At 39.0% G+C, this 13,591-nt stretch overlaps 1 protein-coding gene across 1 annotated transcript in view; it reads left to right on the plus strand.

Moving 5' to 3' along the window:
- piwil2 (piwi-like RNA-mediated gene silencing 2) overlaps positions 1 to 13,042 on the plus strand; it is a 35,163-nt gene extending 22,121 nt beyond the window's left edge. Inside the window, exons 17-24 of the mRNA XM_087848894.1 lie at positions 211 to 399; positions 3,320 to 3,421; positions 3,564 to 3,680; positions 6,983 to 7,071; positions 8,396 to 8,501; positions 8,694 to 8,947; positions 9,369 to 9,476; positions 12,536 to 13,042. Of these exons, the coding sequence (XP_087705020.1) occupies positions 211 to 399; positions 3,320 to 3,421; positions 3,564 to 3,680; positions 6,983 to 7,071; positions 8,396 to 8,501; positions 8,694 to 8,947; positions 9,369 to 9,476; positions 12,536 to 12,692 (1,122 nt within the window). The 3' untranslated portion in view covers positions 12,693 to 13,042. The remainder of the gene's footprint in view (positions 1 to 210; positions 400 to 3,319; positions 3,422 to 3,563; positions 3,681 to 6,982; positions 7,072 to 8,395; positions 8,502 to 8,693; positions 8,948 to 9,368; positions 9,477 to 12,535) is intronic.
- Positions 13,043 to 13,591: the final 549 nt, after the last annotated feature.

Below are 13,591 nucleotides of genomic sequence, written 5' to 3' on the forward strand. Positions count from 1 at the left end.
GAATTGGGACAGCCTTCGTCGCCTGGCTGTGACGTAATCGGCCTTCAAATGCGGATCTCCGGAGGCTGCAGCCGACGTTTTGGGACACAGCTACAGTTAATAGACTGCTTCCTAAAGTGTCAGTGTGTGAACAAGTTACTTTACCATAATACAAATATGGCTGATTTACACCACTGGTTTCTTTCATTAAACAATCCATGTTACTCTTAGATTCCCTTGAAAACCTGGGCCGTCTTCTACCCTCGACGCTGTACAGCACAGGCTGAAGAGCTTGTTTCCACCTTTAACAAGGTGGCCACACCTATTGGGGTCCAGATGGGTCGACCCATTTGTGTGGAGCTGAGGGATGATCGGACCGAGACTTATGTCAAGACCATCCACTCGCACCTCACGAGTCAGGTATGACGTAGAAAATATTTAGTTTGACGAAATCTTCATAAATCTCATTTCACTGGTTTTTAGTTCACTACAGAAATATTCATTAGAATATATATGAATGACATCACAGTAATGTGAAGATTGTTTGAATGTATTTATTTAAAAGGGACAGTGCAGTTTAACATAGTTCAAGTGCAAGACATGAAACTGATGTACCGCACAGGATTATAGCTACTGCTAATTTTCAACTATTGTCCCTTGTTGGGCTTACAATCTAAATAGATACATTTTACAATAAAACATACATTTTCATAAAACCAAATTACATCATAAATACAATTACAGTTAATAAACAATAATTTAAAATAAAATTAAAATCATTAGTTAAAATGACTACAACTTTGATTTCCCTTTAACCACACTTTAACCTTCAATGTAAAGAATCTAATGTCTGTAATCAATTTGATATCGGTTGGAAGTGTGTTCCACAGATGGCAAGCCTTTATTTATTTTTTATATTTATATATATATATATATATATATATATAGATAGATATATGGATATAGATATATAGAAATAGAGATATAGATAGATATATATATATATATATATATATATATATATATATATATATATATATATAGATATATAGATATATATATATATATAGATATATATATAGATATATATATATATATATAGATATATATATAGATATATATAGATATTAGGGGTGCAACGATACACAAAATTCACGGTTCGGTTCGATACTTTGGTGTCAGGTTCGATATTTTTTCGATACAAAAAAAATGTTCATGCCTTTTTAATTTGTCATTTATTAAAATTATAAATATATATTTTAACTCAAAAGTACAGTTTTTAAATTTAATGTTGCTGAAACAACAAAGTAATAAAAAAATAAATCTATCTGATGGAGAAATCACTCATCTTTGGAAAAGAGAGTTTATTACAGAGAAATGTCTCTTTCCAAAATAAAAGCTATACTATACGCTTCTTCTGGGCTATATTCTCAGCAGCATATTAAACATATCAGGTCCCCATAAGGAGAATCATGTGCTAACGGCCGTCTAAATGACTCGGGTAAAGTTTGTAGCATGCGTGCTTGTTGTTTTTGTCTGCTTCCACTTGTCTTTGCACTAGGATGATGTCAGAGTAAATGTGCAGTCATATTCTTTGTGTTCCCACTAGTGCTGTCAGCGTTAATCTGAAATGAAGTTAACGGCACAACACGGCAAATCTCCGTTAACGAGCTACCACGGATCGCCCCGTGCGTGGGGCTGGACCGCGTCAACACGTTAACGAGCTAACTGCGCTAACGCACTAGTTCCCACCCATGTAATTGAGCATTGCGTGGCACATCCAACATACTGTTTTACTTTTGTCCATGACACGCTTACCTTCAGGGTCATACGTCACATGAAAACCAAAATAGTTCCAAACGCCAGATCTGAATGAGGGTGGGGGAGGTTCAATTTGCCATGTTGCAACGAGAGCTTAGCTTCTGTCTGCTAGCTTGCCCTGCGCTCAGTGGATCTGTGCTGGACAGTGCAGCCTAGGCGGAGTAGTCGAACGCAGAACCACTGAGCTCTCAACACAGACAGCATCGTCAGAAGAAAAGTTGATAAAATAAATTAAAAACTTTGTATTGTTCGATACATATGCGTACCGAACCGAAAGCACTGTATCAAACGGTTCAATATCAATACGAGTATCGTTGCACCCCTAAAATAAATATATACACACACACACACATACTAATGTTGGATATATTTTCATTTATAAACATATCACATTTTGTCAATAGAATAACTGACAACCCCTTATAGTTTATTCCAGTTCAAAGAAAAGGTTTGTGTATCCTTTGGCGTTACCAGAACTTGTGAAGTTATTACATATGATGGACAAATGGAGTGTAACAGACAAGCAGTTGTACTTTTCGTGTCTTTATCAAATACATCAAACACCAACTTTTTCTTGCCTAGTGCACACACTCACCAGCCACTTTGTGAAGTACCCCTGTTCAGCCTTTTGCCTTATTAATTATTTACTTTAACAATCGCATGGCAGCACCTGAGTCCATGGTCATTTCGATCATCTCTGCATACTTAAATGGCCTACTGAAGTTCACTGAGCACTAGAATGCGGAAGAAAGGTAACTTAAGGGACTTTGACCATGGTAGAGTTGTTGTTGTTGGCGCAAGACAGGCTTGTCTGAATATTTGTGAAACTGTTGATCTGTCGGGATTTTCCCACACAACCGTCTCATGTGTTTATAGAGAATAGTCTGAAGGAGAGAAAATATCTGGTGAGCAGCAGTTCTCTGGGTGAATGCCATAGTAGAATTGTCTGATAAAAATGCAGGAGTCACTTAAATAAACATTTGTTACAACCAAGCTGTGCAGAAGAGCATCTTTGAATGCACAACATTTTGAACTCTGTAGTAGATGGGCTGCATCAACCGAAGACCACATTGGGTCCCACTCCTGTCTGCTAAGAACTTGAGCTACAGTTTGCACAGCTTTGGAAAACAGAAGATTGGAAAAATGTTGCTGTTATCAGTTTCTGCTGCAACATTGAGATGGTACGGTCCAAATTTGGCAAAAGCACAGCATCCCTCATGTCTGGTGTCAGCTGTTAATAGCCATGGTGGTGTAACAGTGTGGTGGATATTTTCTTTGCACCGTTCGGACTGCTTTCCAACTGAGAATAATTTCATTCCCATCCCTTCATGACCATCCTGCACCCATCTTTTGATGACTGCTTCCACCTTAAAACATTCAAATTTATCAAAGAGAACAGTGCCTCGTCTGATGTATCTTTCCTGTATTTTTACCTCTTTGTCATTACCAGTGAATGCTGAGATGTTTGGTGGATGTTGTTTAAGATCACTATACTCAAGCTTTTCACTTCTGTGTGCAGCCCAATTTGCAGCTTGTAGTTTGCATCATTTTTGGCAACAGAGATGATCTCTACAGTGCCATCAAGAAGCTGTGCTGTGTTAAAAATCCCATCCCATCCCAGGTTTGTGCTGTTTGTGCTCTTCGTTCAGCATTAGAGGAAAGGAATGAAATGTTTAGAACTTAACAAATGCATAAATAGTAATTTTGAAAATATTTTCTTCCAAAAAAGAAAGTTTGTTTCACTCTCACCTATTTGTCATTAGGCCATCAATGTCCGCACAATTTCCCAGCAACAGAAGTTGAAGAGTGTGGCACAGAAGATACTTCTGCAGATGAACAGCAAGTTAGGAGGAGAGCTGTGGACTGTCAATGTTCCTCTGGTAAGTGTCATGACACACAAGATGACAGCTGAACAGTTTAATATCAGAAGTGGAGTCATTTGGATTGTTAGAATATTTCCTCAGATCAATTTAAAAATTATTTATAACAGAGATATAGTCCTTTACCGTGAATCACTACATCAGCGTTGTGGTGTGGCTTGGAGGCGATCAGCTCACGGGCCTGCTGAGGTGTTATTGAGGCCCAGGTTACTTTGACAGTGGTTTTCAGCTCCTCTCTATTTCTGGATTGGGTGTTTCTCATCTTCTTCTTGACAATACCCAATAGATTCCCTGTGAGGTTTCAGCCGTGTCAGCACAAAATTGAGCCTTTTTAGCAGTGACCTCCTGTGGCCTAATCTCCTTGTACAGCATGTCAGTAACATCTGAATATCAATCAGGCTTTAGGAAAAATCACAGCTGCAGTGAGTGTAGTAAATGATAAATGATATTACTGTTGCACTTGATACGAAACAACACTATGCATCCCTTTTTATTGATTTGTCAAAAGCATTTGACACTGTTTATCATTGATTTTAAAACTTAGACTCCTCCAGTCAGGACTCTCTGAGAGAGCAGTGGCATGGTTCTCAAATAGGGCTGGGTATCGTCACGATTCAATTCGATTTGATTCTGGGAAAGTCAGATATATTATAATTCAGATCAGTACATTTAGATATTTTTGTATCTATAAAAAGGAAGCTGACACACGCAAGACTTTATCAAAGGTGTGAGCGTCACAGCAGATGCCTTTGTTTCAAAGTAGCTGAAGATAAAACACAGAAAAACATGAAGGCGATTTTCCTGGCCTGGGATTTTATAAAAATATTCTGCAGTAGATCAAAAACGAAAGAAAACCATTAATCAACATATGAACATCACCTCTGAAGTTACAGCGGTTTTATTAGAGACACACCTAAGCATTTTGCATTTTGCATAATTTTAAAAAGTTTAAATTTGTTCAGTATTGAACGGCAAAAATTAGGTTGTCTTTTCGGAAGTATGTAATAGGAAAAGAAAACAGAGGCCGACAGCGCTGTAAATAACGGCAGACTTATGCGTAACAAGCAAGCAAATAATGCAAAAAACAGATTTTTAGACGAGAAACTTCTTGAAGTACAGAGAGAGAGAGAGAGAGCTGTGCATGAAGTGTGATTTCATCCTGGTGGAAGCAAAACAGTAAACGTCAGAGGGAATTCATGACTATGTTTATGTGAAGAGTAGTTTGGATCTTCTATTTATCATTTACATAAACAATCTTGGTCTAAATGTGCCAGATGCAAACATGCACTTCTATGCTGATGACACAGTTATTTACAGCTGTGGTTCAACTCTTGTCCAAGCCATTGACTCCTTGCAGAAAACCTTTTTTGCTGTCCAGCACTCATTACTTCAGCTTAAACTTGTTCTCAATGCAGACAAAGTAAAGCTCATGTTGTTTTCTAAATATGGGCCCAAACAATCCCATCAGTAACAACTCTTGAAGGTAATAAAATCTAGTTGGTTCACATGTATAAATATCTGGGTATCTTGATTGATGACTCGCTCACCTTCAAACCACATGTAGAGAATCTTGTGAAAAATCTGAAGTTAAAACTGAGATTTTATTTTCGAAGTAAGTTGTTTCTCTTTTAATACAAAGAAGCAGCTTGTTGCTGCAACATTTTTGCCTGTGCTGGATTATGGAGATATTCTATATATGTATGCCTCTGCTCAATGTCTTTGAATGGTTGATTCTGTGTATCGTGCTTCTCTGAGGTTCATCACTAACCGTAAATCTCAGACTCACCACTGTGAGTTATACTCTCAGGTAGGATGGCCTGCTTTGGAAAGTCAGAGGAACTCTCATTTATACAGTTTTGCTACCTTCTTATCTATGTTCCCTGCTTGCAATGAAGCATGCTGGTCCGCATGGTTACTTGTTGCTTTCTGTTCCATTTGCCCAAGCTGAATTTGGTAAAAGAGCTTTTGTCCATTTAGCACCCTTGGCTTGGAACAAACAACTAGAAAAAGACTAAATTCATTTCATTAAGTGCTTTCAAATCTAAACTAAGAATCCTTGAGGCCAAGTCCATAACATGTAACTGTTTCAATTATATTGATCGTCATTTTAACTGATTTTTTTTTTTTTATTATTTGAATTTTACTGAGTTTTATTTATTTATTTTTCATTTATTTTTTACTGAATTTTATTTATTTATTTTTCATTTAGTTTTTACTGAATTTTATTTATTTATTTTGCTGAATTTTATTTATTTATTTTTCATTTATTTTTGCATGTGTGTTGTTGCTGCCTGTGTTTAATTGAGTAATTGCTGCTGCCTATCTTGGCCTTGAAAAGGAGGTTTTTAATCTCAATGGGATCTTCCTGGTTAAATAAAGGTTAAAGAAAGAAAAGAACATCTGTCACATCAGCAGTCTTTCCCATGATTACTGTTGCGCGTACTCTATTAGACCAAGATATACATGCCATTTATACTGTTTGAATTCTCAGTGGGCTTAAAGTTTGGACTCTGGTGAAGTATCCATGTGTGAAATGATGTCTCGTTCAGGTGACCTCAGTTTTCAGGCAAAGAATGTTGCTAATTTGTATTTGCTGAAGTAACACCAGGTCATAATGTTTTTCTCACAGGGTTGTATGGTGGGCTTTAGTCATAATAATGGCAATATCTTAGATTCATACAATACCTGTTCAAGGGATTCAAGGTGGCTTTACCCAAAAAAGAATCAAAGGCTTCAGTGAAGCGGAGTGATGGGATCCCTTCATCTAACGTTCTTCTCACCCTGATGGGCCTATCACTATGAGCAGGTTAAATCTGAGACATGACTTTGAAAAAATTGTTCCAGAGTCCAGTTTTTATGATCCCTACAAATTGAAACTGAATGAGAACACTGATTTTTAACTGAGGCGATTGAGGCTTGCAGTTCTCTAGATGATATTCTGGGGGTTTTTGTGATCCACTGGACAGGTTGTTGATGTGCTTATGGAGTAATTTTGGGAGGCTGGCCTCTCCTGTGAAGGTTCATCACTCTTCCAATTTTTATGTATTTGTATATTGACCTATTTACACTCAGCATGTTTAATTAGAGTCCTGAAATATTAGAAATGTCCTTGTAACCCAGTCTGATCAATCTCAATGTCTATGTTTCTCACTTGTTCACTTGAGCTCCTTTAGATTGAGGCATCATGTGTTGTCTGTGGTTGCCCTGCCATATGTATTTTAACATCATTGCAGAGCTGTTTTGGTGTGTGAAAATCAGAACTTTTAACATGGGAACATGATAAACCTGTCTCCCCTGAACAGAAAAACCTGATGGTAGTTGGAGTTGATGTCCACCACGACCCCAGCAAGTCTCATCAGTCAGTTATGGGGTTTGTCGCGAGCGTGAACAGGTAAACTTCCCTTCCCATAGGGGCGATCGTGGCTCAAGAGTTGGCAGTTGGTCTTGTAATCGGAAGGTTGCCGGTTCGAGCACCAGCTCCGACAGTCTCGGTCGTTGTGTCCTTGGGCAAGACACTTCACCCGTTGCCTACTGGTGGTGGTCAGAGGGCCCGGTGGCGCCAGTGTCCGGCAGCCTCGCCTCTGTCAGTGCGCCCCAGGGCAGCTGTGGCTACAGTGTAGCTGCCATCACCAGTGTGTGAATGTGTGGATGACTGGATGTAGTGTGAAGCGCTTTGGGGTCCATAGAGACTAAGTAAAGCACTATAAATACAGGCCATTACCATTTTTCCCTCTTTTTGTCTAGTCGTTCTTTAGATTTCATATTTTCTCCATAGTTGAATTATTACATACATTTAATGTGACGCACACAAAAAGGTGTCAGTGTGCACAAAACACTGACTAAACCAGCGGTCCCCAACCCCCGGGCCTCGGACCGGTACCGGTCCGTGAGTCGTTTGGTACCGGGCCGCGAGAGTTGAGGCTCAGGTGTGAAATGTATAGTTTTCAGGGTTTTTATCGGTTTTCAGCGTTATTTTGTTATCGTTTTTATTGTTTACTCGGTTTTCCCTTCACTGTTATTCTCTTTAGGACATTTCTGGTACCGAGCGAGCTCTCTAAGTTTCTTAGACAACTCAACTGTCTTATTTTGAAGTTTAACAGTTTGTTTTCTCTGTTTTAACGCTGTACTAAGCTCACTATCAAAAGGAGGATTCTTGGACCTTTGGCTCAGTTTCTCTACTTGCTTTGCAAGCTTATCCACTCTCCTTTCAAGCTTAGATGCCTCGCTCTGTTTTTGTAGTCTGGTACTGGTCTGTGAGTCGTTTGGTACCGGGCCGCGAGAGTTGAGGCTCAGGTGTGAAATGTATAGTTTTCAGGGTTTTTATCGGTTTTCAGCGTTATTTTGTTATCGTTTTTATCGTTAACTCGGTTTTTCTGGGTCTTTTCACGTGTGTTATGAATAAATCTTCTTTTTTTCAGTACCGGTACTAGCTTTATTTTGTTGTATTTATCCGCGACACCTTAAAGGCCGGTCCATGAAAATATTGTCGGGCATAAACCGGTCCGTGGCGCAAAAAAGGTTGGAGACCGCTGGACTAAACATTACTAGACAATGCAAAGCAATGCTGTGACTCATTTTTTTCAAGCATTTTTGCATCACCTTGACAAACCTTTTCATGTCTTTGCACATGAGTGCACAAACGAGAAATTATTTGACCTTGAATTGGCGAGATGCACTATGCATGCGTCCTAACAGCAGCGTGTTGTTCCCTACAGCTCGTTGACCCGCTGGTACTCCAGAGTAATTTTCCAGACCCCCAATGAGGAACTGATCCATGGCTTCAGGGTTTGCTTACTGGCTGCACTGCAGAAGTACTATGAGGTACAAATGCACTTCAGATTCAGTACCCCTCTCTGTAAACCACCACGAATTCTCACCTATCAGTGAACGCAGTGTAATAAAAATAACAGTGTAGTTTGTTTCTGGGTGTTATCAAGTTTTGCTGGGTTTAATGCATTTTCATTTACTGTATTAAACTTGTATAACTTTACTTTGATTACGCATGTCTAACAGGTGAACCACAACTTGCCAGAAAAGATCGTGGTGTACAGAGATGGTGTCTCAGACAGCCAGCTTAAAATGGTGGAGCAGTACGAGATCCCACAGTTGATCAAATGCTTTGAGACTTTCCCCAGCTACGAGCCCAAGCTGGTCTTCATCGTGGTACAAAAGCGCATTAACACCACTCTCTACTCCTGGGCTGCAAACAGCTTCGGCACTCCCCCTCCTGGAACTGTCGTGGATCACACCCTCACTCAGAAAGACTGGTTAGTCCAGGGCGGGGGGATAACAGCAAGGGGTTTGATTCCAATTGGAAGGATAGTAGGATGTTAAAATGTGTAAATGTAAACACAGTGCTGCTGTTAAAGATGAGAGGCCTTTTTTTTAGTCTGAATCCAGCTTTAGGGCACAGGTGACCTGCTTCAGTAGTCTTCACTGGCAGCTCAGTTTAAAGGCGACGATGCTAATGTGAATCTCAGTGCTGTTCCAGAAGCTGCACTAGTAAACAGCATTTCATGAAAATATCTTGTAAAAATACACGAGAGAGAAATGTGAATTTAAACATGTGCACAGCAAAACTGCTACGACAGATGTACTGGCACCTGTAGCAGACGAGTACTTGGATGAGGAAATGTTTCGATTCTGTAAAGTTTCCCAAACCCAAGTGATTGTTTCCCCCATGCTCAGGGTGGACTTCTACCTGATGGCACATCACATTCGGCAGGGCTGCGGACTTCCGACACACTACATCTCTTTATATAACACGGCAAACCTCACACCAGACCATTTGCAAAGGTATGATCCAGTTTCCTTTCCACTAAGCAATATCTGGATTTAATATTTGATCATTACAAGATTGAGGTTGTTTTTTTAGGTCATCACTGTAGCTGTAAGAAAAAGAGCCTTTATCAAACCACTAAAGCAGAGTATTGAAAATCTTCAGGGCAGTCTTCTTTCTGTCTAAAGGGGAAAAAACACAAAAGTACTCACAAGCTTTGTAAATATATCCTCTCCCATAAGCTGCTTGTTTTTTGTTTAGTTTTTTTACATTTTCTTTAAATATATTACATTTCATGATCAAATCTCCAGTTAGTGTTTCCTGAATACGATGTAACAGTAAAGTTGACGTCTGTATGATGTAATGTCTGTTTAGTTTGAGCAGCTCATGAAGAAAAGTAAAGATACTGTGCAGAGCATCTGTCATGACAAAAGAGCCATAGGGTCTGTCATAATTCAGTACATAATCATAATCTTTATATGGTTTGCAAAATAACTCAGTGAGTCTGTGATGCTCTGTTATACAGCTGTGTACGATACACAGTTAAGAAAAATGTAGCCCTATGTATGTAAAAATCTCAAAGTATGTGTTTATTCACTGTATTATGTTGTGTACATGTCATTCAGAATTGTCTGAATTTCTAAGGCTACGTTCACACTGCAGGTCTTAATGCTCAATTGACCCTGTGCACGAGAAAATGCTAACTTCCTGGTTTGAGACCGGATGTGGGGTTGTACATTTCCGGTAGCTTTACTTTGCGGTCAATCGCTACTGCGAAGATATACTCCAAAATCATGTCCAAAACTCAAAGAGCAGAAGGTGGGAACACTCACCACTGTTGTGTCATAAATAATCTAAGGATCAATTTTGACGTTTAAAGAGTTTAGATCGATCAGTTGTTTACATCACTCAACACAAGCAGAACTGCATCACTGCAGCAGAATCGTCCACATTCAGAAGCACATCTCTGTATAGTGACTGGTCTCATGATTTAAACAGGCAAATGTTCAGCATTCAAACTACAGGTGAAGAATAATCAAACTAGATGTTTCCCCGTTATGTTGATATCAGCTCGTCAAGTACACACCTACACAGCATGTTAACAAACCGTGAAAAAAGCCACACAAAAAATGAACGATTGCTGGTAACGGTTTCTATACATTAGTATTTACGAAGGGTATGTTGTGACTTACCTTCAAAATTACAGCGGTCCCTCGTTCACCTTTCACCTCGCTGTTTCGCAGATTTTTTTTTAGTGCAAGTCTGCATGCGTATTTTTTTTACGTCACATTGTGTCCTGCGTCCTGATCGCTGCAGACGATCTCCTCCGTGACGTCTCTCATGTACAGTACAGAATCGCTGCATCGATCGCTAGCAGTGTGACTCTGAAGTGCAGTGCTGTATGTCCACGATGTCCACGAAACGTTTTGCACCGTCAAAAAATAAAATTGGCTACTTGATTTCACCTATCGCTGGTTATTTTTAGAACATAACACCCGCGATAAACGAGGGACAGCTGAGAAATATAACATTTGAATCCCTTTTCTCTTTTGCTCTGAGGCGCGGGTAAAAAATATCGACAAGTTGATGAACATCATTTACAGATATATTGGGTAAATGCCCAAGACATCTATAGAAATGTAAATCGCCGCTTGATTCATTCATTTGCTTAACTTGTTTTGGACCGTAAACAGGGCGCGAATAGGACACCGGAAACAAAGCTCCCCACAGGAGTTTCCGCACCGGAAGTAGCATATGCTAACGTGCACATAGTCAATTTTGATTTTTGATCAAAAATTTTTTTGTCTGCTCGTTCACACTACAACTAAAATGCGACAGCAAACGCGCTCTAGTGTGAACGCTCAAAGCGGCCCGCATGCGCAAAAGAAGACGTCACACACAACGCGCTCTGTTTAGACCCAGACCAACAGTATTGTTTGACTGATGGCCCTTAATATAAAGACTTCGAACTTTACGTTTCCCAATTTTTGCTTTAAGTTATTTTGTTATTTACATAATAATGTAAATAACCTAATAATGATCCTTATTGCTGTTTTAGAGGAGCGCTGCTTCAAAGGATAGTTGCAGATTTCTGTCAGAATCTGCAGATTATACAGAACAAATAAAATGTTCACGTTTCTCCAACGTTGTCTTCCCAGCAGTTTCACTGACATCTACACTGGATGGCCAGGAAGCGTTCGCGATGTCTTCTCCGGCGCTGATAATTAGCATCTATCTTGTGTCAGTGACGTAAAAGACGGATTTAATGCGACTTGACCATCAAACAACAGTCACTTTCTAAAACATCGGATATGTATCGGATTCAGTACCACATACGAAAGTGACCCAGATCGGATTTGAAAATATCAGATTTGTGCCGTTCACACTGTCACACCATGATCGGATATGGGTCGCAGAGGGTCAAAAAAATCGGATTTGATGCGCTTTCGCCTGCAGTGTGAACGTAGCCTAAGATCTCCAATAAGTTTATAGCGTCACCATGAGGTGTCATAAATAGTGACTCTGGTTTGTCAGTTCAGAGCTGATACATGTTTGAATAAAAAGATTTTTGGTGCCGATCATGTCCCAAGATGTAGCAAAATCGTGCATTTTGATATCAACATTTTGTCCAGTTGTCAGTAAGACACACAATCAGTCAAACATCAACTTCTACTGTTTAGTCTGGACCTGTATCCCCCAGCTGGTCTTGGCAGATGGCTGAGCCTCGTCCTGCCAAAAGGTTTCCTCCTGCTAAAAGGAAAAAACCTTCCTGTTGCCAGAGTATTGGACCATACATGCAAACACACAAATGGAGTAGAGCTGAGTAGAGATTGTGTGTCAGGAGTTTGAGTGCTTCTGTACACATCTATATCTTGGAACTGTACTTGGTGCAATTTCCAGTAATTAACCACCACCCCCCTTTTATTTTAAGCCTCACTGGTATTTACCTCGAGTCTATTGTTTTCCAAACTATTGCTGTGATTTATTTTTTGTGTTTCTTCCACACAAATTGGGATTTATTGTGAATGTGTGTACAGTTCAAAAACACTTCATTGTTGATTTGGTGTCTTGCCAGGTTGACTTTCAAGATGTGCCATTTGTACTGGAACTGGCCCGGCACCATTCGTGTTCCAGCACCCTGCAAATATGCCCACAAACTGGCTTTCCTGTCTGGCCAGTACCTCCACTCAGAGCCGGCCATCCAGCTCTCAGACAAGCTCTTCTTCCTTTGAGTTCTTCTTTGCCTTGATGCAGACGGCAGTTACCTGTTTTTAATGACAACTCATTTACTTTAATGAGCGATTCATTAATCACCTAGAATATCGTTGCACACATTGTAATAATTATAATCAGTGTTATTTTAAGAGTTTTTTCATTTCAAGGTCAGTTCAGTTATTTAAAAAAAGAAAGAAAGTGGTTTAAGTTTAGGAAGTTTTACATTTTTTTCTTTTAGTAATTACGTTCAATAATGCAGCAGTGTTCTTAATGTTTGCACCAATCCAGCTTTCAGCTGTACAGATTTGTAGCTTGTAGTATTTCAAATCTTTAAATAAAACACAAGCCTGTTTGTGTGGTGCTGTCATTATCATGATCGGTGTCTTTATTTTTATTTAAGCCTTTAATGCTTCACTTACAAAACTGTCTGCTGGTAGACACAAGAGCCAAATGCCCCCCATCACTCTCACACTTTAAATTCTTATCAGATAGAGAATAATTATAAAAAAAATAATTATTCAATGAAAAATATGATATGAGTATTCATAAAGGAAAGATATGGTGGATATGGTGATCCTAGCAATAGTCATGTTGACTTTACACTGTCACTTTTTTTCCATATATATGTGTAATTGGTTGGCACATGGAAAATTGTGCTAAACACTCTCCTTTAAAGATAACTGTAAAAAAAAATATAAAAAACACCTCCAAGCAAGTAGTTGAGCTGTAATTTATGGAGTGTCAAGAGTGATAAAATTAAAATAAACAATTATTAAATAATGAGTGTCAAATTCATTAAATCACATGAGTTAAATTGGAAATAAATGTATTTAGTATATAATTAAACTGTTAATTTCAAACCAACTGATTATTTCATTATTTAGAAGCAATTGATTATTAATTTTTTCCATGGTTA

This window comes from Neolamprologus brichardi, chromosome 12 (genome assembly GCF_056152115.1).
Source record: "Neolamprologus brichardi isolate AB-2024 chromosome 12, ASM5615211v1, whole genome shotgun sequence".
NCBI classification, from domain to species: Eukaryota; Metazoa; Chordata; class Actinopteri; order Cichliformes; family Cichlidae; genus Neolamprologus; species Neolamprologus brichardi.